Source organism: Adiantum capillus-veneris, chromosome 27, assembly GCF_014529385.1.
Source record: "Adiantum capillus-veneris isolate H3 chromosome 27, ASM1452938v2, whole genome shotgun sequence".
In the NCBI taxonomy this organism is placed as follows: domain Eukaryota; kingdom Viridiplantae; phylum Streptophyta; class Polypodiopsida; order Polypodiales; family Pteridaceae; genus Adiantum; species Adiantum capillus-veneris.
Genome location: NC_140957.1, coordinates 92,063,121 through 92,087,579, shown reverse-complemented (window position 1 = coordinate 92,087,579; position 24,459 = coordinate 92,063,121). Strand labels below are relative to the sequence as shown.

General features: G+C 45.9%; 1 protein-coding gene across 4 annotated transcripts in view; it reads left to right on the top strand.

Annotated features, from left to right (window-relative positions):
* Positions 1-24,459, top strand: part of LOC147422397 (histone acetyltransferase HAC1-like) — a 69,846-nt gene that overhangs the window by 19,287 nt on the left and 26,100 nt on the right. Inside the window, exons 2-5 of one of the 4 annotated variants that reach the window (XM_086503122.1) lie at positions 4,175-4,415; positions 4,535-4,628; positions 4,716-4,926; positions 5,014-5,439. In XM_086503122.1, coding sequence (XP_086359248.1) covers positions 4,261-4,415; positions 4,535-4,628; positions 4,716-4,926; positions 5,014-5,439 — 886 coding nt within the window. In that variant the 5' untranslated portion in view covers positions 4,175-4,260. Of the gene's footprint in view, positions 1-4,174; positions 4,416-4,534; positions 4,629-4,715; positions 5,440-24,459 lie in introns of all 4 variants that reach the window. The other 3 variants (XM_086503123.1, XM_086503124.1, XM_086503121.1) reach the window with 3 other exon arrangements.

Genomic DNA, 24,459 nt, shown 5'->3' with positions numbered 1-24,459 from the left:
AGAATGGAGTACCGACGATGTAGTGAGTTCAAGCAATATAAAGAAATATTGAAAGGGGCGCCAAGGTTTGGGGCCAATGCTCTCTGGGGTGGAATTCAGCCACTACCCGTCTCGTGTGTCGTCTAATCTCTTTCAGTTCAGTTGTTATTGAAGTGCAAAAAGTTGTTCAGCCTGATCTTTTCCGTTGGCACGTGGTGCCCGTCTCGTGACAAGTGCTTTCTTAGGACAATCTTTTTTTACACGACACTTAGTGTGACAGGAAATCGATCCTTCTTCTTACGACACATATGGATTCCGAAAAGAATCAGACTCCACCTGCCGCCTCTGAAGCGGGAGGCAGTACGGAAAATTCAAGTGGATTAGTAGAGAATGAGTACGGGCCACCTCGGCCTACACAATATCAACTCATGGAGATGCAATGTCGACAATAGGTTGATGAGTGTGCTAAGCAGATGCTCCAGTTTGCCAAGGATCCACAATATGCCAAATTTTTGACCCGACACTCCATGGATGAAGTGCATACTCATTGATAGAAAGCCATTGAGTCACCAATTAAACCGGCAATCAAGAAACCTTCTACTTCAAGAATGTTCACTGAAGAAGAACTCAATGATGTCGGCAAAAACCAAATTAATCAACTTCTAGACGCGAAGAAGCCATCGAAGAAGCAATTGAAGAAGCATAACAACCGCGGTTACTTGGGCCGTCAATTTTCTTTGCACTGCACGAAAACAGAAGAAGCATGTATGTTTCGAAGGACTACCTAGTTCCTTTTCTTCTTCTTTTGAGAGCTCTTCTAGCTCTTCCTCTTCCGACTCAAGCGAGGAGGACCGAAAGGGCAAGAAGCGAAGCAAGAATTGAAGTTTTGGAAAGAGCAAGAAAAAGACAAAGAAGGTCAGATTCCGAACCGTTTTTGACAGTTTTACTGAGGAGTCATCCTTTGACAGTTCGGACTTTGATGATCACATGTTTTATGCAAAGAAGAAACATTTTTACAAAGCCAAAAATAAGAGCAAAAAGACTAAGGAATTTAAAGAGGGTGGACAATTAGTGAAATTTGAATCCTTTTCCGGATTCAGAGATGCTCCCAAGGCTTTGGCTTTCATTCAGCAGTTTGATATAGCATTCTCTGGAGGGCACTACTTACAGCACTCTAAGATCAGGAGGGCAACATCGTTCTTGAAGGGAAATGCACGAACATGGTGGTCCACTCTTCTTCTAAGGAGAGAAGCCCAGACCAAGGTTGAAGTTTAAATGGCTCTTTATTTCTTCTTGGTTGTCAGGAGTACGAACGAGATGTGAGAACCGCTTGGAACCATCTCCGGATGACCAAGGGTGACACTTTGGATGCATATTGTGAAAGATTTTGGGATTCTTTTCTACTGACCTCTTTGTTTAAGAAGGTCACTTTCAAAGAGCAGATTGAGCAGTTTTGCCATGAACGTCCTAAAGAGATCCGAGATTACCGCCTTGAGCAAAAGTCCGAGTCCATATAACAATTGATGGGACATGCTAAGCGGGGATTCTCGATACATTCGGGTAACTTGACCTACCCCATTGATGAAGTTCTGACACAAGGATCAAACAACACTCGAATCCGACAGAGCTCGACAAATGACCATAAAAAGAAGAAGAACTTCTAGAAAAAGAAGGATGCACGACCCTGATTAAATGTGGAAAGCTGACTATCTCAAAGAGGGGAAGTGTTTTGGTTGCGGGAAAGAGGGACACATCTCCGTAAAGTGCCCCAAAAAGGCACAGCGAGGACAATCAGAAGAAAGGCCAGTTATTTCCAGGGCAGCAGAAGAACGTGGCAGAAAAGACAAGATGAAAGCAGGACTGGTACCGGGTTGCATGGGGACCGTATATTAGTAAGCTCACCTAGAGGGCGGCACGGCTCCTCAATGCATAAGTGTCTGTAAATCCCATCAATGTAAACAGAATCAGTCTCTGAGGTAGAAATATATTGAGTAGATGCTGCACCTCGTGGCCGTTGGGTAGTAGTGAACTGAAAGAAAATGGGCCATGTCAAGAGAACATGATCCATTGCTATGCCAATGGGCCTGGGTCCAAGTGTGAAATTGTGTATATATGGGATAAAGCTCGGCTGTGCGATGACATAATCCATTGTGCTAGCTCCATGTCTATGTGGAAAGCAAGGTTTAACCTTGCTGCTGCGGGAAACTGCTGTAGGACATTAGGTACGGCCAATCCATGTGAGGTGTCACAAATAGATGACATGGCATGATCACCCGGGCAGGACCATACAAACAGACTGTACGGATGCTGACGTGGCACATGCTGTACGGAATCTCAGACTTTGCGCTGACTGTTGATTGTTGACGTGGCAGACTGTACGGAATCCCAAAATTTGCGTTGGCTGATGACGTGGCAGATTGTTCGGATTTTCGCAAATTGTGTTGATTGCTTTTGGCATTTTTTGGGGCTAGTTGCTTTTTGAAGTAATTGCTTGAGTTAATTGCTTTTAGGGCTCTACTTTTGTAGGCCCGAAGGGCTCTCACTCTTGAGAGCATGTGGATGCAGAGTTTGAGAGCAGAGGTCCCTCGGGAGTTGTACTTTGCTCAAGCCTTAATATAAAAATAAATACCGAAAGGGGCGCCAGATTTTGGGGCCAATATCTGTGGGCCAATACTCCGGGCCGTGTTGACTCAAATTTTAAAGTTGCGAAGTATTTTAAGCGATTCTCTTGTGTGTCGTGCCAGACTTCCGGCTTGGGGTGCCCAAGCCTGTGACAGTGGTATCGGAATGAAATCTATAGATGTGATCGCAATATGGGATTAGTTAATCCAATATCAGTGACGTCCGGTGTGGATCTAGATGCGACTACTAAATTTGTTGCCAGGAATCTAGGATCTATGGACATGATCACAATATGGGATTAGTTAATCTGACATCAGTGAGATCTGGTGTGGATCTAGTTGTGATTGCTAAATACGTTGCAAGGAATCATGGTCCTAGATCAAAATGGATTCTATGTTATATGATCTGAATGTGTTGTGATGCGACTGTCGTCTTTGTACAAGTGCCGGATTTGTGTTGTCTAGTGCGTTGGTACTTAGAGTCAGTGTCCACTGAACTGGTATATGGCTTATGTCTGATTTTGCAGGTGTAATCGAGGCGATTACAATTCTTTCAAGAGGGGGGTATGGCACAAACAGATGACGTGGCATGAGCACTCGAGCAGGACCATACGAATAGACAATACGAATGCTGACGTAGCATAGGTTGTACGGAATCCCGGACTCTGTGCTAACTGCTGACATGGTAGATTGTACGGAATCTCGGAATTTGCGCTGGCTGATGACGTGGCAGAATGCACGGATTTTCGCAAATTGCGCTGATTGCTTTTGGTAGTTTTTGGGACCGGTTTCTTTTTGGACTAATTGCTTTTGAGTTGACTGCTTTTGGTGCATCCCTTGTAAGAATAAATAGACCCAAAGGGCCTCACTCTTGAGAGCATCTGGACTCAGAGTCTAAGAGCAGAGGTCCCTCGGGAGTTGTACTTTGCTCAAGCCTTAATATAAAAATAAATATCGAAAGGGGCGCCAGATTTTGGGGCCAATACCTCTTAGCACGGAACTACGCCGGGCCGTGTCGACTCAAATTTTAAAGTTGTGAAGTATTGTAAGTGATTCTCTCGTGTGTCGTGCGAGACTTACGACTTGGGGTGCCCAAGCCTGTGACATGAGGCTCCCATCTCCATCAGATATCTCCCGTACTCAGCGTACTCATACTGTGAGCAGCTGTCGAGCCCCATATCACTAATATCTAGCTCTCTCAGTATCTCATCTGAGGTATCATAAAAAACCGTTTGATGATTTCTCGTGCGGGATTAAAGTCCCCTAAGAGAATGATGTCACCATCCTTGGAAAACTCCCATATGTCCTCGTCTAATAAATAAATAAATAAATATATATATAGAGATAGATAGATAGAATCATGGCTTTTCTTCATATGATGATTTATTTTATGATGTGAATTGAATGTTTATTTTAGATGCGGATCGATGAGGGTGAGCTATGTTTTTGAAATTACAACTGAGCACCTAGCTTTTTGCATCCATTCTTTTATGCCGGTGATGCAAGTTGAACGATTGTCATCATTGTAGTGGTTATAGTTTCACTGAAGCTCATGGAAATTTTGCGGTTGGCAGGTCTGAATTTTTAAGCTGCAGTAGCATCAGATTGAAGGCTGGTGGATAAGATTTGTTTTCTGGCATTACTCTTCATAGGGTAAAAAATGCAGAGTCAGGTTTATGCAGCTGGGCAGCATGGTCAACTCCCACAGGTTTTTAAGGGAGGAACTCCTCTTTCCAAGAAGAGTGCAACAGTTTGGCGGAAGCCTTGGCACAGTGACAATGATTCAAGCTTGAGGAGGGAGATACTTTTGCATATGTACGTGCTGCGCGTAGCTTACATTCCTTTACACCCTAACACATGTTTATGAATCTAATAGATCCTATTTGTTGTGGTACAAAGCTGTGGTACTTATACATCCTATCACCTTCGTGCAGTACAAAACTCGTCCAAAAGAATGGTTTGGAAAGCAAGCTGCCAGCTATTGCACAAGATTTGGAGGCTGCACTTTATGTAGATGCAGAGTCAAAGGTTAGCGCATCTTGCTGAAGAACTTATATACTTATAACCTCCTCCTCTTATGGATAGTTGATAATTAGTGCTGATGGCCGTTTGCAGGAGGAGTATGGAAACCTGATCTCTTTGGAGCGCCGAATTTGCTCTTGGATATTGCGTTCAAAAAATAGCCTGAAGGCTGCACAACAGGGAGCATTGCAAGGCCCTATGTTCTCGGAGAATACATTCATTTCTACTGGCAATGCGGCTTATACAAGTGCAGGAGTAGGAAGGATTTCATCTAACAATGGAGCAAGGGTTTTGCCAAGTACAGGCAATGCTGCTACAACTTTGGCATATGATATCAATAATCATGTCTCTATGAATGGTTATGATAAGAACCTTCTTGCATCTACAACAGGGCAACTGGCTTTATCAGGTTTCAATGCATTCAGTTATGAAAATAAGGATTTCATATCTGGTGTAAGCATGCCATTGGCAGGAAGCAGGATGATTCCCACTCCTGGCCTGAATTCTAGCGGGGAGGTTTGTTCCAATTCAATGAATATAGCAGTTGATTCTGTTAATAAAGTGCGTCAACAAATCTTACCGTTGGGATCAAGTGTAACAAGTTTTCAGAGGGACGGTCTGCTCAGGAATAACACAGAGCTAACCAACACTGGGCTATCGAATTGTCTTCAGGTTATCAGGCCCGATCAGATATTCACAAACGTTGGCTCGACCCTGAATGGCCCTCTATATAATCCAAGTATAAAGCCAGATTTTGGTCATGCAGCTTCCCATTTTTCTCTTCCCGTTGACCGGTCATTGTCACAGCAGCAGTATGGTAAGCACTTGAAAGATTGATAAAGCTTATACATGCGTTTGTTTTGGGACCAGTTGTTGAAAGCGCAAATTTTGCTAGATGCCTCTCTCTCTCTCTCTCTCTCTCTCTCTCTCTCTCATAGGTCATTTTGGCCTTTTGAAGACGTTAATACATCATTTCATTTCATTTCATTTCTCTCCTCGTACGACCTTTTTTTACCGGCCGTTGCGCACTTGTCCGAGTTTGACTGCTTTTGAACGGGAGCCCAACGACTCCTTTTTTTGAACGTTTGGAGTGCGAGAATGGGCATTTGGGAGCCTCTCGCACAATAAAAATGCTCAAAGGACACGTGTTGATCCAAGAAAGCAAGATAAATGTAGTGGAAGATCGTGTGATGGCTCAAGATGAAGAGATTGCGTCACTCAAGAAGGATCTCGTTGAAGCACGATCAAGAAACACACTTGAAAAGGAGAATTGCAACCCTCAGTAATAGAAGAACTAAACACGATCAAGGAACAAGCACGGGCCATCAAAGAGGGAGAAGAGCAGCACAAAGAAATGACGACTTCTTGGATGGATGTTATTACAAAGACTCAACAGAAGGCAGATGAAGCCGAGAAATGGATCGAGGTTGCTAAGAAAGAAAAAGGCAAGGAAATAACGTCCACGTCCACGCCCACTATTATTAATCTGATACTAGAGGAGGAGCAAAGAAGACGCTTTACATGTGAGAATTTGCGGCCTTAAAGACAAAGATAATGTGGATGAAGAGGTAAAAGAACTCATGGCTTTGATGGGGGTTCATGAACCGATGCACACAAGAGCTTGGAGAGTAGGCAACAAGAAAAATGGAAGCAATGGAAAAACCTCGAAAGAAAGGGCACTCATTCTTCGTTTTCCCTCCATGGAAGCGAAGGACTTTTTGAAGAAAAGGCCAACTCTTAAGAGACGGGCATCTTTCTCGGGGATGATCTTACCCGCTCGCAAATTGCTCATATGTAGGAGGTAATGCTGGAGATTAGAGCGGCAAGGGAAAAAGGCAAGATTGCCTTTTACCGAGATGGAAGAGTGGTAATATTGGAGCGACGCGCCACATGACGGTGTGAGACCTATGGGACCACACTCAAAGTTGCCGCTTGGAATTATAATGGGTCTATGCGCCTTGATGTGGGTGCTTTTGAGGATAGTTTTTGTCACAAAACGGGAGCGTACACGAGCACTTAGAAAATCTGAAAATTATAATTCTTTGAAAACATGAGAGAAGGGAGAAGATCGACACAGTATTGGGGACCAGAAGATGGGTTGGCACCCCCCCCCCCCCGTTAAGAGTATTCTTTTATTCAGGGAGAATTCTTATACAAGCACGAGAACCCGAGGAAACCCTTCCGTTCTGTAGTCTTAGACCCGAAGGTCGTGCTTTCCCGTAAAGGACTTGGGCACAAGGCCGTTCCTTCTCGTGAGGGACTTAGGTGCGAAGCCGTACTTTCCCGTAAGGGACTTAGGCGTGAAGCTGTACTTCCCGTGAAGGGCCTTCCCGTGAGACGGGAGATTCCTGCAAAACGAACTACACAAAGCAACAATTCTCAATGCGTATCAACACCTTATACCTGTCGCTCCTTGCTCGGAGAATCAACCTCTGTACTCAGTCGTCACGCGAGCACTTGCAAATTCCGTCGCCAGTCTCTACTCCAGAATCCCAACGCTTGCACTTCCTGCTGCTTCCGGCTCCTCCAAACTGAAACGCTGGCTACCCTTTTATAGGGTCTGACACCCGGCAGGAATAGGGGTTCAAAAGCAGAGCTTGGCGCTCCTAGAGAGAGGAGAGAGAAAATCGCGTTTTCTAGAGAGAGGAGAGAGAGAGATCGCAATTCAGCCCCCTTGCGTAGGTTTTAGCGTTGGCTTTTTTTTTTAAAGGGCCTTGCTTGCTTTATTTTATTAATAAAAGCTTGGTCACTTAAAAGTGACCGGCCACTTTAATAAAATAAAGTGTGAACCTGTTCAAACTCAATTAGTGAAAACAATGCTACACGGACACATTCCAGGTGTCCCCGGGTGCAAGACACGACACAGATGCAATGCAAACACAGACTCCTCGCGGGAAAACATCCGTCCTTCCGCGATTGTTCCTGCTTTTCGTAAAAAGCTTCATTGAACCCATCTTTATTCTTGTGCTTGCGTTCTTATGCGTATTTTCTTACTCAGTTCGGATTTCCTCCTTAGCCTACGGGATGCCCCCTTACTGATGCGCCCGTCACCCATCATGTGACGCATCAGAGGCACTCGTAACCCGGCCCTTTCCACCGAACTTACGGAAACTCCTTCGCGATGTTTATCGTCACCCATCAAATGACACATCAGAGTTGTCCGTTCCTGATGGCAGTTCTTGTAGCTACAATCTTTTTAACAGTTCTTAGTGCACATAATAAAATATCCAAAAAAAAGAGATTTAATCATTAAAAATAAGAAAATAGTCCAATAAGCAACATCCCTCTGGCTTCTAAACAGTTGACCTCAACTGTAGTGCTTGGACATATACCTCCAGTATCTCGGGATAAGCTGCTAATTCCTCCTGCGTCATCCACTGAGCATCTAGATTCGAATAGTTCTTAAACTTAACCAAATACTTCCGTGTTATCTTTCCGGATTTGAGAGACCGCTCCTGATCACTTACTATCTGCTCCGGTTGGAGTATTTCTTCTGTTTCCTCAACCTCAGGAGGTTCCTTAGCGCTAGGCTGGCTCGGAGGCGGTCCTACATACGGCCGGAGTAAACTGACATGGAAAGCATTATGGATCTTCCAATTAGGCGGTAGCTCTAATCGGAAAGCGACATTATTCACTCGCTCAGTGATCTTAAACGGCCCATAATAACAGGTAGAAACTTTTACCACTTTCCTCTTATGAGACGCTTGTTTCTTAAGTCTTGCCTTCTCAAACTTGAGTAAGACTAACTGTCCGACTGTTAAGTCTAGATTTCTTCTGTGCTTGTCTGCAGCTTTCTTATGCTTTTCCTGAGAGCGTAGAATAGCTCTCCTAACTTGCCCGTAGGTGGTGTCCAAATCCCGGACAAATTCATCTGCTGCAAAGATCTTATCCTTAGTTAAAAGGATGGGTGGAAGCAAAGGCTTACCATAAAGAATCTCAAAAGGTGCTTTCCTCGTCGATGAGTGTATGGTATTGTTATACGCATACTCGACAAGAGGCAAATATTTCTCCCAGTCAGATTGCCGGTCTGACACATAAGCTTTTAACATATCCAATACTGTGGAATTGGCTATCTCACTTTGCTCGTCCGTTTGAGGATGGTAGGCAGATGAAAAATTCAGCTTTGTACCAAGATTATCCATCAAGGCACGCCAAAAATTTCCTGTCATCCGAGGATCTCGATCACTCACAATAGACTTAGGCATTCCATGATGCTTAAAGATCTGTTTTAGAAAGACCCTAGCCATATGATCTGCTTTGATCGTTTTCTTGACTGATATAAGGTGTGCTTGCTTGCTAAACCTGTCCACAATGGTCCAGATCGCGTCATTTCCAGTCTGAGTTCTAGGGAGGTCCATGATGAAGTCCATGGCAATACTTTCCCAAGGTTCATTAGGCACAGGCAAAGGTTGTAGCAACCCAGGCGTCTTATGCCGATCATACTTCACTTTTTGGCAAACCAAACATTCCTTGACATACTTATCAATTTCTGCTTTAAGGCTAGGCCAAAAGAAATATCTTTCCATTGCTAAGGTTGTAGGGAGAATACCCCGATGACCCGCATAAGGCGAAGCGTGTGCTTTATCCATGATCTTCTTTCTTAATGGTTCCGCCACACATATGGCCTGATGGTGGTAGAGATAACCGTCCCGAATGGAATAGGGAAACTCATTCTCTCCACGATGTAGCTTTCCCCAGATGGTGGAGAAGTCTGGATCATTCGGATATAAATCCGGTAGTGCTTCTAATTCTTGGTGATACACCGAAGTGATAGCGTTCACCCTTGGCCGCCTAGACAGTACGTCTGCGACTACATTCTTACTCCCAGCCGTGTGAAGGATCTGGAAGTGAAACATAGACAAAAAGTTTGCCCACCTCATCTGCTTCTCAGATAGTTTCCTTTGCGTAAGAAAATACCGCAAACTCTGGTGATTAGTCTTGATCACAAAATCCGCTCCTAGAAGATAGTACTTCCAGTTGGATAAGGCGTGAATCATAGCCGTGAGTTCCTTTTCGTAGATTGATGCATGCTACTCTGCATCCTTAAGCCGTCTGCTTTCATAAGCCACTGCATGGCCTTCTTGGTTTAACACTGCTTCGATGCAATCACCTGAAGCATCGCAGTGAACCTCAAATGGTTTCCTTAAGTCAGGCACTATCAAAATAGGTCCATGGCTTAGCAAGTACTTAAGCCAATCAAAAGCTCCTTGTTGTCTCGATCCCCATCTGAAAGGAATCTTCTTCTTTGTCAAATCATGAAGTGGTCCTGCTACATGAGCAAATCCTCGGACAAACCTTCGATAATATGAACATAATCCCAGAAAGCTACGTACATCATGTACCGTAGTGGGAATAGGCCAATCTTCTACCACTCGGATCTTGGCAGGATCCATACTCACTTTATTGTGGGAGACTATATGGCCGAGATAGTGTATCTTAGAGAGAAAGAACTCGTTCTTCTTTGCATTCACATGCAACTCATGCTTTCGCAATTCTTGAAACACTAAGTCCAAGTGCTTCCGATGTTCCTCTCTAAGTCACAAGATGAGTAAAATCAAGTAAGCAGAAACACACTTCTTCATTTCTTTCTTAATGGAGATATGGCTTACAATTGGGAACTGCCAATCTCTTGCATCAGCTTGAATCTTTATTTTCTTACCCCCATGATCAAAAGTGAGGGTCTTTTCCACATAATGGGGAATAGGTGTCATGTGAAAGTGCCATGGCATACCCAAGATGATATCACATCCCTCGATGGGTGCAATAAAAAATGATTCGCGGTCCTTGTACTCGCCAATCCGAAGATTGAGCTGTCCTTGCACGGGAGTTGCATTGGTTGTGAACCCCTCGAATGCCGATCCGGATGTAACCGGTGTGCCAAGCTGAGTCGGTGTAAGGCACAAACGTTCTGCAGTATCCAGGGAGATGAAGTTATCCGTGGATCCTGGATCATAAAGAATCAGTACTCGCTGGTTGTTCAAAGACCCCCAGCCCTTCAGAAGTTGACTCTTCCCTTTCTCTGTTTCTGTGTTTCCTTGAACATTTGGAATTGAGTTCGAGCTTGGTGGTGCGGGTTCCTTCCTTGCTTTCTCTTGCCTCGTAGAGGCTTGTTCTTGCCGTTGCTGCTTTAGCGGGCAGTCCGGTTTCATATGTCCTTTCTCGCCACAGTAGAAGCATCCTCCTTCCTCTCTGAAAGTTTGAAGTTGAGTAGGAGAAAGATACTTAGTTCGCTTGCCAGTGCCCTCTGGCTTCTTAGAATGATCATCATCCCTCGATGGAGGACGTTTTCTTCCTTGGCTCCCTTGGTCATTGTAGACCCCTCTTTGTCTTGCACGGTAAGTGATATGCTCCATCTTTCTGGGCGTCCCAGTTGAGTGCAATCCTCAACAATGATTGCTGACTCCATCATCCTCTGAAGAGTATCATGCGGATACACCTTCATACTCTTTCGAAGCTGTGGTTGGAGACCCGCTTCGAACTTTCGTTTCTTCTCCTCGTCGGCAATCTTCGGCAATCTTCATGAAGGGAGTGGACTACCTTCAGAAGAACCGACCAATACTTGTCCACATAGGTCGTTACTCTTTCATGTCCCTTGTGGGCAAGCCAGTCCCATTCCTTCCGTATGTTCTCAAGCCAGTCGGGCGGAAGAAATTGTTCATAAAATTCAGATTTGAAGCTCTCCCAAGTTCTGGCCTGAGAACCTTCCAGAATCGCTAACCACCAATTACTTGCCGTTTCCTTGAGGTGCATCCCCACATGGCGTAATTTGGATTTTTCTGTGAAGTGCCCATTGGTAAAGGCGACTTCAAACTGTTTGATGAAGGACAGTGCTTTGGAGATGTCTCTCCGTCCGTTGTAGGTTTCGAACTTGATGTCCTTGTCGCCTGATTTGAAGACTCTCATGCGATGTTGAGACTTGCGACCATGCTTCTTGAATCGAGGTTTATCTTTAGGTTGATGTAGGGTAGTGGCAGTAGTAGCGGCTTCCTTCTTCTGACGAGATGATCGAGAAGTAGAAGTATAATTAGGAGAGTAAGATGGAGATGAGATAGAGATGTCCTTGCTCTCGTCTAGCAAAGAGAGCGCTTTTTCCTGGCCTTTCCTTGAAGTAGGCCGTTCATTCCGATCTGTAGATCCTTTGTGCACCTCGGCACGTTCTTCTTCTCTTGCCTCCTGTGGTCTCACGCCAACAGTGTTCTTTGGATGCTTGGCTGCATTAGTTCCATTCGTTTTCTTCATTCCGCCCAAAAGCTTTTGGACGTCTGGCAACAGTAAGATTTGTTGCAACTCCGCGAGCTGAGCTTGCACTTGTTGAAGCTCCTCTTCAACGCTTCTCCCTTGGCTCGACATGGTTCTTCCTGTTCTTCTCGGAATCGTCCTTCTTTGCAGAGAAAGAGAGGAGTCCGAGCTCTGATACCACTGTCACAAAACGGGAGCGTACACGAGCACTTAGAAAATCTGAAAATTATAATTCTTTGAAAACATGAGAGAAGGGAGAAGATCGACACAGTATTGGGGACCAGAAGATGGGTTGGTCCCCCCCCCCGTTAAGAGTATTCTTTTATTGGGGGAGAATTCTTATACAAGCACGAGAACCCAAGGAAACCCCTCCGTTCTGTAGTCTTAGACCCGAAGGTCGTGCTTTCACGTAAAGGGCTCAAGGCCGTTCCTTCCCGTGAGGGACTTAGGCGCGAAGCCGTACTTTCCCGTAAGGGACTTAGGCGTGAAGCCGTACTTCCCGTGAAGGGCCTTCGTGTGAGACGAGAGATTCCTGCAAAACAAACCACACAAAGCAGCAATTCTCAATGCGTATCAACACCTTATACCTGTCGCTCCTTGCTCGGAGAATCAACCTCCGTACTCAATCGTCACGCGAGCACTTGCAAATTCCGTCGCCAGTCTTTGCTCCAGAATCCCAGCGCTTGCGCTTCCTGCTGCTTCCGGCTCCTCCAAACTGAAACGCTGGCTACCCTTTTATAGGGTCTGACACCCGGCAGGAATAAGGGTCCAAAAGCAGAGCTTGGCGCTCCTAGAGAGAGGAGAGAGAAAATCGCGTTTTCTAGAGAGAAGAGAGAGAAAATCGCGTTTTCTAGAGAGAGGAGAGAGAGAGAGAGATCGCAATTCAGCCCCCTTGCGTAGGTTTTAGCGTTGGCTTTTTTTTTTTAAAGGGCCTTGCTTGCTTTATTTTATTAATAAAAGCCTGGTCACTTAAAAGTGATCGGCCACTTTAATAAAATAAAGTGTGAACCTGTTCAAACTTTAAAAACTCACTCAGTTAGTGAAAACAATGCTACACAGACACATTCCACGCGTCCCCGGGTGCAGGACATGACACAGATGCAATGCAGACACAGACTCCTCGCAGGAAAACATCTGTCCTCTCGCGACTGTTCCTACTTTTCGTAAAAAGCTTCATTGAACCCATCTTTTTTCTTGTGCTTGCGTTCTTACGCGTATTTTCTTACTCAGTTCGGATTTCCTCCTTAGCCTACGAGATACCCCCTTACTGATGCACCCGTCACCCATCATGTGACGCATCTGAGGCACTCGTAACCCGGCCCTTTCCACCGAACTTACGGAAAGTCCTTCGCGATGTTTACCGTCACCCATCAAATGACACATCAGAGTTGTCCGTTCCTGATGGCAGTTCCTATAGCTACAATCTTTTTAACAGTTCTTAGTGCACATAATAAAATATCCAAAAGAAAGAGATTTAATCATTAAAAATAAGAAAATAGTCCAATTAGCAACAATTTTATTGAAAGAGATGATGAGCAGGCTAGGTACATGTGGATGAGATTGAGAGCAGAGACAGGCAGATACCTTTACATTGCTATTTGCTACTTTCCCCCGAGCACGTTAGTCTATGCATCACCCAGAGGACAGTCCCCCTTTTCTATTTTGGATGATGACATATGGGAGTTCTCTAGAGATGGTGACATTATCATTCTAGGGGACTTCAATGCTAGGACTGCCCATCACCAAACAGTATTTTATGATACTTCAGAGGAGATGCTGAGAGAGCTAGATGTTGTAGAGACGGGCCTGTCCAGACTATCACAAGATGTGGAACATACTGAGTATGGAGGACACTTAATAGACATGGGAACTGCACATGGATTGGCCATCTTGAATGGCCTACAAAGATTTCCCACTGCGGGGGGTTTTACATGCTTTCCACACAGACATGGAGCCAGCACGTGGATAATGTCATGGCACAGTCGAGTGTTATCTCTAGTATCCAGGATCTCACGGTTGGACCCAGACCTGTTGGGGTGGCAGTGAATCATGCCCTTTTGTCTATGACCATCTCTTTTCAGCTTAATGTAACACAGTCCACGAGCAACAACACCTACTCGCTACACCTTCACGCGAGAGACGGACTCTGCATATATAGATGGGATCTACAGACGGTTGTGCACTGAGGAGCTAGGGCAACCTGTGGAGGAGCTTACTACTATGCTGACACCGACATTACATGATGTAGCAGCAGAGGCATACCCATACACTCAGCCTGAGCAGGGACGCCGTTCTGGAAGCATGCCGTAGAATAGTTGGTATGATGTGGAATGCTGCGAGACTAGAGCCAGACTTCAGAGGGAGGTGCTTTTGGGGGACATCACTCACAGACAGTCACAGATTGACTTCCGACGCCTAGTGCGGCGGAAGAAGAGGGCATTTTTGGCTCAACTAGAGCAGGATCTATACCAGCTATTCTCGAGTCAGGACTCACGTGAGGCATGGCGGCTCTTTCAGAGCACTCTTCCTCCCCTGCCATTACCTCTACAGAGGCCTGGGGCCAGTACGCTTCATCTTTGTATACAGTTCTCGGACAGACGCCCCTTCCCGACCCTCCTGATCCATGCCCACACGCGTGTGCTTTTTTCAGCACTGAGATGGTGAAGAAGGCCATTGACAGGATGAGGATTGGGAGAGCATATGATCATGATGGCTTAGTGGCTGAGCATTTCATGCATGCCAGAGATCTACTAGCAGAGCTTCTAGCAGTTATGTTTAACCGTGCCATGTGTAAAGGCTTGCCTGACACTTGGAGCCTATCTACCATTGTACCTCTCTTCAAGTCAGGAGACCCTATGGAGCCTGGGAATTATCGCACTATCATGATTGGACACACATTAGCACGGTTGTACTCATCCATTCTTGAGCAAAAACTCAATAAATGGGCAGGGAGGGAGAGGACACACGCAGCCGGGCAAGCATGGTTCAGGAGAGGCTTTTCTACTCTTGACCATATCTTGACACTCAGAGCCATCATTGAGGAGGGCAGATCACATGGGAGACGGATCTATTGTAGCTTTGTGGACTTTCGCAAACAATATGCAAAGCTAGATTGATGCTCAGACTACATGAGATGGGAGTACCTACAGAGCTCATTTGGGGGATCATGGCATTATACAAGTTAGTAGTGGGGCATGTACGCACCTCAGAGGGTCTATCTACACTGGTTCACTCCACTATTGGGGTGAAGCAGGGCTACCCGCTCTCTCCTACTCTATTCGGTGTGTATGTGGATGAGGTTTCTGATTACATTGAGAGCGATGATGATAGAGGTGCATAGCTAGCAGGGACATGGATTCCACTATTGTTATATGCTGATGATATTGTGTTGATCTCCGACTCTCCGGAGGGGATGCAATGTCACTTGGATGCTCTGCATAGGTTTGCCCACGAAAGTGGATTGTCTATCAACCTTGGTAAAACCAAGGCTATGGTGTTTAATACCACCCCACAGTGGATCAGGAGGTCAGCACCTACATTCACATACGGCCAGGAGACCGTGGAGTATACGGATGCTTACACCTACTTCGGAGTGGTTTTTAGCGGACCAGCATTTTCGTTGAGGAGAGCAGCAGAGACTAGATTGACTAGAGCTCATGCAGCATTGGGTAGATTGGAGAGGATGTGTTCGTAGGTTCAGTTTTTGGAGCCTCGGACGAAGCTCTGGCTCTTTGACACTTTGGTGGCCTCTGCATTGCTCTATGGAGCTGAGATATGGGGACCTTCATTGGATCATCATGGGAGGTCGGGTCGCACGGATGGATGGGGGGACATGGAGAAACCTTTGGTCTCTATGATCTCGCGGCTCATTTGAGCCAAGGCTTCAGTACCACGTGGCATTATCCGGGCAGAGCTAGCGGCCCTCCCACTAGTGGTTGAGGCACTCACCAAATTAGTCTCCTTCATACACCGCATGTGGGAACTTCCTAGAGACAGATATGCCCGCCTTGCACTTGAGTCCTCGACAGTTAGCCACGCAGGGAAATACAACATGCTCGTATGGGGAGATGACATCATGGTTTCAGGCGCATGGGTTCAACATAGACCCTTCCAGTACTCGTTGGATGCACCATCTCTCACTTTTACACAGTTCGAGATCACCAGGCTCATCCGCCAAGACTTGACTCAGCTAGATACTAGGAGGACATGGATACAACTAGCACAGGAGCTGGGCACAAAGATGGCTTTCTAGAAAGAGCATCTTCTCTAGCTTACGGAGGACGGTTTTGTGACGAGACCCAGGTACATAGACACCCATCTGTCTCATGGGATACGATGTGCTATTGGCCAGATACGCACATCTTCACACCAGTTGCAGATTTAGACTGGGAGATACAGCTGAGTACCAACAGAGGCCAGGACATGCCCCTTGTGTGACATGGAGCTTGAGACAGAGCTGCACTACACATGCCGCTGCCCCGTCTACTACGAGATACGAGGCCACTTCCATTTCTTGTTTAGAGAAGGTTTTGGACCACTCTCCAGAGTCATGGGGTACGAGGATCAGAGATGCCTAGGTTTGTTCCTACTCGAGCTGCGCAAACACAGAGATAGCTTGATGAGAGGAGAGGCTACCGAGTCTCAGAGACGGATCACATATTTCCTTAGAACAGACATGTCACATGCACATCTAACCCTATGTGCATGTGGACAAGCTACTTCAGGTCCATGGTTTAGGTTAGCTTAGGAAGTGTTCTGGCACCTTTGTGAGCCTGTACGCAGGCGGTGTATGTCCAGGCACTTAGAGTAGTTGCATATCCTCTGGTTGCACACAACATGATCATCAACATTACAGTCAGTAGCCATCATGAGCATTTTGCAGTGCACAGAACCCATTTTCCCTATTTTGACCATTTTTCACTTATTATTAATAAGTGACTTTGTTGGCAAACTGGGTAGGGCAAATTTGCTAAGTTAACATAAGAGAAACCTGGCAGTCACTCAGTAGAGCAGAAGAAACCAAGAGAGCACAGGCAGACACTATAGCAGGCCCTCTAGGGTTTCTCCTCAGCAAGAACCTCAGCGTTTTCATCAAGAACCTTCAGCATTCAGCCTAGCGCCAGGGATTTCAGCGTTCAGCATTGCAGATCTGCAGCCTGCTGTCCATTCCAGCGTTTTGTACTTGCCTGCATCAGCGCTCACCGCAGCCAGCACCAGCGTTTTTCAGCAGGCTGATCCAGCGTTTTTTCAGTAGATTAAATCAGCATTTTCAACAAGAAGCATTAGCGTTTTCAGCCTGGAAAGAGCAACGTTTTTCAGCCCTGAAGTTAGCGTTTTCAGCCAGCCGTCGTCCTCGTCGTGGCCGCCCTCGTCGTTGCCGTCGTCTCCGACTTAGATCAGCATTGCATCATAGCATCATGAACTTGCATTAGCACCTTTTTATTAGATTTGTGCAATCAATAGCATTTCTCTCGCCATCAAGAGAGGGGCCCTTGGAGGAGGGCTTAACAACATTCTAGTGTTGTATTCTCTTCTCTTTCTCAATCTCAACATCTTCATTCACAGTGTCTATTCACTTTGTTTGTGATCATTTGCACTTTCTCACGAAAGGAACGGAAGGCTCTCCCTTCCATAAGTAAAAGGAACCCTTGAGCACAGTTGGGAGCACTCATCTTGTGCAAAGTTCAACATTCACTTCCGCTCCATCTTACATTGATATCAGAGCTTTGGCAGTGTTTCTTTATCACTCGAGGAAAGAACCACGAGAATTTTTTTTGCTTGTTGCGGTCGCACGTAACCAAAGTCCACTTGGGTGTGTCGATTCCTAATCGTGTTTTTGAAGAGTGACAGGAAACCCAAGAAAGAAGGGCTAGTTTGGCGGACCGTGCACTTAGCAGTCAGCCAATCGACGTGAGCTGGGAAAAAGCAACCTTGGTGTGAGCGCAAGGCTCCCAAGGGGGTGCGCCCGCAGGGAAGAGTAGAGCTCGGATAAGAGAAGATCCTTCTCTAACATAGAGTGCAAGCTAAAGAAAGACCTCAAGAACCTCAAGAACTCAAGGACTCAAGAACCTCAAGAACCTCAAGAACCCAAGTTCCTCGTGAACGTAAGAACCCAAGATCTCAATGTGTGGTCATCACCTGAAGCGGAATGGATACTTTGCGTGAAGGTGATGAGCATGGAGGTGGAGACGAAGAATTTTTCCACCAGGAGGTTTTTCCGACCCTCCCCCTTCCTCATCTACGCCACGGTTTGCACCAAATCCTATGGAGGCTTTGGTCAAGTCGATGATGGACATGATGTTACAACAAGAGGCGCAACGCGCTACCTTGGAGCGCGAGCGCGAAGAACCACGGTTAGCCTTGGAGCGTGAGCGTGAGCAAGCGCGCTTGGCAGTCGAAGAAAGACGGTTAGCCTTGGAGCGTGAGCGCGAGCAAGCGCGCTTGGTGACGGAAGAAAGACGAGCGGCCTTGGAGTTAGAGCGTGACGCGCAGAGAGACCAACGCATGCAAGAGTTGGTCCTACAGGTACTCACCTCAAAGCTCGAGCCGATCAAAGATGTTGGTAGTTCATCAAGTAACACAAGCAGAGATAGAGACTCTAACAACCTTGTCACTGAGAAGTTGACGTTCAGTAAGTATGATGGTAAGACGGATGCTACTATTATTCATTCTTGGTTGCATCAATTTAATGCTTACTTTGCGACAACTAAGAAGACAGGAAATAGCAAGGTTTTGACGGTAGCCATGTACCTTGCTGGTGATGCCATTAATTGGTACCACGCTTGGCAGAGACACAGTTGACCGCACACCTAGAGAAAGCCGGAGAAGGCGTGCTCCTTTCCTTCAATTGGGCCGACTTCCAAGACGAGCTGAAGGCGCGGTTTATGCCACCACAGTACCTAGCACGGTTGAAAGACAATTGGTGCAGTCTTAAGCAAAATGGTATGCCAACCATGTCTTTCTCTAATCGTGTTTTGCAGCTCGGCACCCAATTACGCAAATCGGATGATGAGCGCAAGGAGGCATTCCTTTATGGATTGGACGAGTATATCAAGTATGATGTCGAGGTACTCGATCCAATCGATCTCAACAAGGCGGTAGCGATTGCTCTCACACAGGAGATGAAGCACAATAAGGGAAAGCCTAAGGAGAACAAGTCTTCTCAAAGTATCTCTCAGACTCCTCAGAACCCTCAGAATAGTAAGAACGGTAAGAATGGTAAGAACGGTAACTCTTCTAGCCAATCTTCCAATAGTCTCTCGGAAAAGAACACTCAAAACGAATCTAAGGGTAAAGCTAACACACTTGCTAAACCTAAGCTCATCCCATATGAAAAAGCTACTCAAGGAATCATAGGAGGATACATCATGGCAGAAGAACAAGTCATTTATTCTAAGGAAGGTCGATGTTATCATTGTCACGTCAAGGGTCATATAAAGAAAACATGTCCTAAGATTGAATCTAACGAATTTAAAGAAGCCACAGAATCCACTTCCTTTGTTAATGCCATAAATAAGAACACTCGTGTGCCCCAAGTTTCTCATGATCCTATCATTGATGAGTCTTTCATGAAGTGTTATGGTCATGTGAATGGTCAACACATGGTGGTCTTGTTTGATTCTGGTAGTATGCATGATGTGATTGGTGACTCTCTTGTTGAAAGAGCCTGCTTGGAGGTTCGCAAGACATTTCCTTTCGAGGTGTCGGGCTTTGTTCCCGGTATGGACTGTCTCATTACAGGAGAGTGGTTTGATGTGTTATTCATGGTTCAACAATTGGTATTCCACAGAAAATTTGTACTATTTCCTCTTTCAGGATGTAATATGCTTCTTGGCATTCGATGGTTTCGTGAGCATAACCCTTTCATTGATTGGGCGGACAATACTTTCACTTTCAATGCCAAAAGTGACTCTCCCATTGTCATTCGTGGGGAGAAAGTTGTTCATTCTTCATCTCTCATTTTTAATGTGCAAGCGAAGCATGAAAAGAAAAAGGAGAAGAAGACTCTCTCAGTCTTTTCTTCTCCAAAGCACGACATATGATTTGCTTGATACAGATTTGATTATTCACAAGCATGATGATTTGCATGATAAAGATGTGATTGTTCACAAGGATGATGGTTTAGTTGATGCTTTTTCTAGTGAAGCTAACCTCATTGCAGATACGGTCCATCATGAAGAACCGATCTTGGCTCTCGCGTCGAGATCTAAGGATCCCACTCAGGAAGTATTATGTGTTCGCATGATAAGTCAGCACGTATTGTTTGAGTATTTCATTCGTGACGGTTTCTTGTATTTTCATCACCGTCTTTACGTGTTTCCTTTTCATATGCATGGCGTATTGTATGATCCACATGATTCACTCATAGATGAGCATGGATGTATGCGGATTTTTATCGAAAAGAACAAAAGTTTGCATGACACAGTCTCAGAAGAGCACAAGAAAAATTTTCCATCAAGCATCGGCATTTTCATATAATTTGCCACAATTGATAGATTTAGATCAGAAAGTCAAGATTCGATCTCATTTTTTGCGTGTATTTGGTGAACGGGTTTGACACTCCATCACTTTGTTCTTCTGCATTGCATGCACAATCCTTTGGCAAGCATAGTATTTTTCCAATCACTCTACATGGAATGGATATGTTCATGATTTTGTGTTGGAAGTGGTTTCAGGAATTTTCCTTGGAGATTCTTGAAGAAGGTGGACCTACACAGTTGAACCGTTGAAGCAGCCCTGATCACTTTGTCGCTTTCGGCGCAGCTCATAGAAACAAGCATTGCAGACCTTTATGAAGTTCAAGTATCGCTTGACCCACGCACCAGAGTGGGCCGGCGAAGAGTCCTTCCCAGGATTCCAGACATTGTTGGCGATCTCCCTTGACGCCATACAGTTCGGTACCAGTACCTCACTTTAAAAAGAAGGTGATGTCACATGCACATCTAACCCTATGTGCATGTGGACAAGCTACTTCAGGTCCAGGGTTTAGGTCAACTTAGGAAGTGTTCTGGCACCTTTGTGAGCGTGTACGCAGACCGTGCATGTCAAGGCACTCAGAGTAGTTGCATATCCTCTGGTTGTACACAGCATGATCATCAGCATTACAGTCAGTAGCCATCATGAGCATTTTACAGTGCCTATAATCCATTTTCCCTATTTTAGCCATTTTTCACTTATTATTAATAAGTGACTTTGTTGGGAAATTGGGTAGGGCAAATTTGCCAACTTATTATAAAAGAAACCTGGTAGTCACTCAGTAGAGTAGAAGAAATCAAGAGAGCACAGGCAGACTCTGTAGCAGGCCCTCTAGGGTTTCTCCTGAGCAAGAAACTCAGCGTTTCCATCAAGAACCTTCAACATTCAGCCTAGCGCTAGGGATTTGAGCGTTCAGCGTTGCAGCTCTGTAGCCTGCCTGTATCAGCGCTTACATCAGCCAACACCAGCGTTTTTCAGCAGGCTGATCCAACGTTTCTTTCAGCAGATTAAATCAGTGTTTTCAACAAGAAGCATTAGCATTTTCATCCCAGAAAGAGCAGCGTTTTTCAGTCGTCCTCGTCGTCGCCATCGTCCCCGACTTAGATCAACATTGCATCATAGCATTATGAACTTGCATTAGCACCTCTGTACCAGATTTGTGCAATCAATAGCATAGACTTCTCTCGCCATCGAGAGAGGGGCCCTTGATGGAGGGTTTAACAACATTCTGGTGTCGTATTCTCTTCTCTCTCTCAGTCTCAGCACCTTCATTCACAGTGTCTATTCACTTTGTTTGTGATCATTTGCACTCTCTCACCAAAGGACTGGAAGGCTCTCCCTTCCGTAAGTAAAAGGAACCCTTTAGCACAGTTCGGAGCTCTCATCTCCGTTGCACCTTACAAGACACTGGGCAGGCGGAGGAGCTACTCCCACAACAGAGCTCACATTCGTCTCACACCAAAGGCACACTGATCGATCTAACGATTGAGCTGGGGAGATCCAGACGCCCACGACTGCTGAAGACTAACAACATCGACGGAGGCTGCATCAGAGGGAGGCCCACCTGGAGCCTAAAGCTAGGTATCTTGCTCAATCTCATAGCCAAGTGCAGGCACTGAGTTAGCTGACCTTACCGTTGGCCCAAGGGCCCAAAGTGAAGACCATGTCTGGAAAGGTCAGGGTGTCCTCGTACGGCATACAAAACAGTTCGTACATTCCGTACAGTTCTCGCACGGCTTTTTTTTAATTGATCATTCCGCAGTTGAGCGAGTTTGATTGCGTTTGAACAGGAGCCCAACGATTGCTTTTTTGAACGTTTGGCGTGCGAGAATGGGCATTGGGAGCCTTGGAAGTGTAGGAGAGCTCTCTCTCTCTCTCTCTCTTCCCCCCCCCCCCTCCCCCCCCCCGCCCCAAAATCCAATCTTGAGCCTCCATCATCCATGCCTCATGAGTTTAGGGTTAGATACAAGGCTTAAGTTATAAGTATTTAGTACTAAGGTCTAGTCATGTGTCACCAGCGTGTGACTACTATCTATCCTTTTTGTTGATTTCTTTCTTATTATCTATTTACTTTCACTTTTTGGAAACACCCCTCGGGAAATCTAACTGCCCTGCATTGCATAGCTAGTGTGGAACTGTCCAGAGGGAGTCCAGGCCTGAGGGCAAGAGAGCACTAAGGTTGGACAAGGACTATGGTTAGCCAAGTGGGGTCATTGACTAGCCAAAGTGGAATCCTTTGCTACAGAGGCTACATTTCAGTTTTGGATGTGGCCGCAGTGTACAAAGAGGGTCGGATGACCTAGAAAGATACAATGGCAGCATCTCCTAAAATTTAGGGAACTGCTATTTTGGGACCTGAAAATGTCTTCGCGTCATTACGTGCAGTTTGACATGGGGATCATTTTGTTACTCTGTGGCCAAGTCAACAGAGGCTGCAGGTGAGATATTTTTAGACCCGAGGGTCTAAAGCGGGAAAATGCACAAGTGAGTGACACTTGGCACTCTGAGGCCAGTTTACTACTTATAGAGAAGGCAAAAACGTGATTTATAGCTGGGAGGCTCATTTTGCAAGTCTCTGTCACAGGTTAAGAGCTATGGAGTGCTTGCTTTCCCTCTTATGCACAGTGCGGTGCCAGGAGTGATGCCCTGCACGCTACGCACTGCCCTCTCTCTCCCCTTTGGCAGTATGTTATGCCCCTCTAGTGGGCTCTTCATTTGACCAATGTACAGTTGTGTGGGTTCATGCGCGATTGCCGAGGCAAGAGCCTCTTGCACAGGTATTGGATTAGCTAGCGGCTAATCCCCCCGCAGGTACAGGTGAATTCGGGGAGGTTTCACGCCAGAAATCTCGTTCGATTCAAAGGGCAAGTAGCCCTACAGGTGCGGGAGCTCGAGGACTTGCTAAGGATGCGACCGGCACGCGAAACGGAGCCCGAAACAGTAAATTACAGCCTGCTGTGTATTTTTGCAGGTTTAGGGTTTTGGCCCTAAACGGACCCTAATACCCCCAGGAGGTTCGGGGACGCAAGGGGACCGCTGTACAGGCGATCTGGCGCATTTTCAGGGCTGAAAACAGAGAATTCAGCGTGCTGCAGATTCTCGCCAGGTTTTGCAAAGTGCCCGTATGCGTCGGGAAAGTCGGTCAATGCGTGGGAATACTGACCGTGAAAGGTTCTAGTACAGTTATGCTGCCGAAATCGGGCTGGAACAGTGGAAATTCAGCCGAGTTTGTGCGGGGCAGCTTGTAGGAACCACAGCGTTTATTCCCTCTTTTGAACAATAAAGAAATACCGAAAGGGGCGCCTAAGTTAGGGGCCAATCTGGTGTCTGTCCACTCATATAGGTGCAATCTAGCAGCCTGTATCCCTCTCCCCTTTGTTGTGTCTTGAAAGTACAGGTAAAATAGACGACTAATAATGGGTGAAAGCTAAATCAAGGTTTAAAGTAAAGTCTACCGCCCTTTTTGGATTGAACAGGCCGGTTTCATGGTTCCATCGACGGGATTAAATCACTTTTTTCCATAGAAGTGAGCCTTGGTCAGTTTTGGGCTTGAAGACACAGGGGATCATAGACCAGACACAGGGAATTGTAATTATGGCTGACAGACCAGATGATGTGACTGAAGAGGTTTCCTCTTCACAGGGTCAACAGACACATGAAGTGGGTGAGTCCTCAAGACCACCACAGACGGATGATGATATATTCAGGACCCAGTTGGCTACTGCTGTGGCTATGTTCACACAAGTAATGCAGAACCCAAGGTTTTTAGCCTTTCTGCAACCTCCTGTTCCGTCTCAGCAAGTTGGGTCACTGGATCATATTCAAAAGCCTGTTAAGGCTCGAGCACAGGTGATTCATACCGCACAGTCAATGGAAACACCTGTACACTTGACGGAGAACATGCAGTCTCCACAACCTGTGCCTAAGGTGCAAGAACAGGTGGCTGAGATGCCAGTTTTTCAAGCTGTACCAATTCAGCCCGCCACCTTTCAGCAGCCTATAGCTGGTTCTAATGGGCAGGGAAGCAACCTACAGGCTATGCAACAGGTCTTCCCACCACCTTCAGTACACCCTGGCTATTTTGGAGGTGGATCGGTATTTCAGAGCATGGCTGGTCATGCAC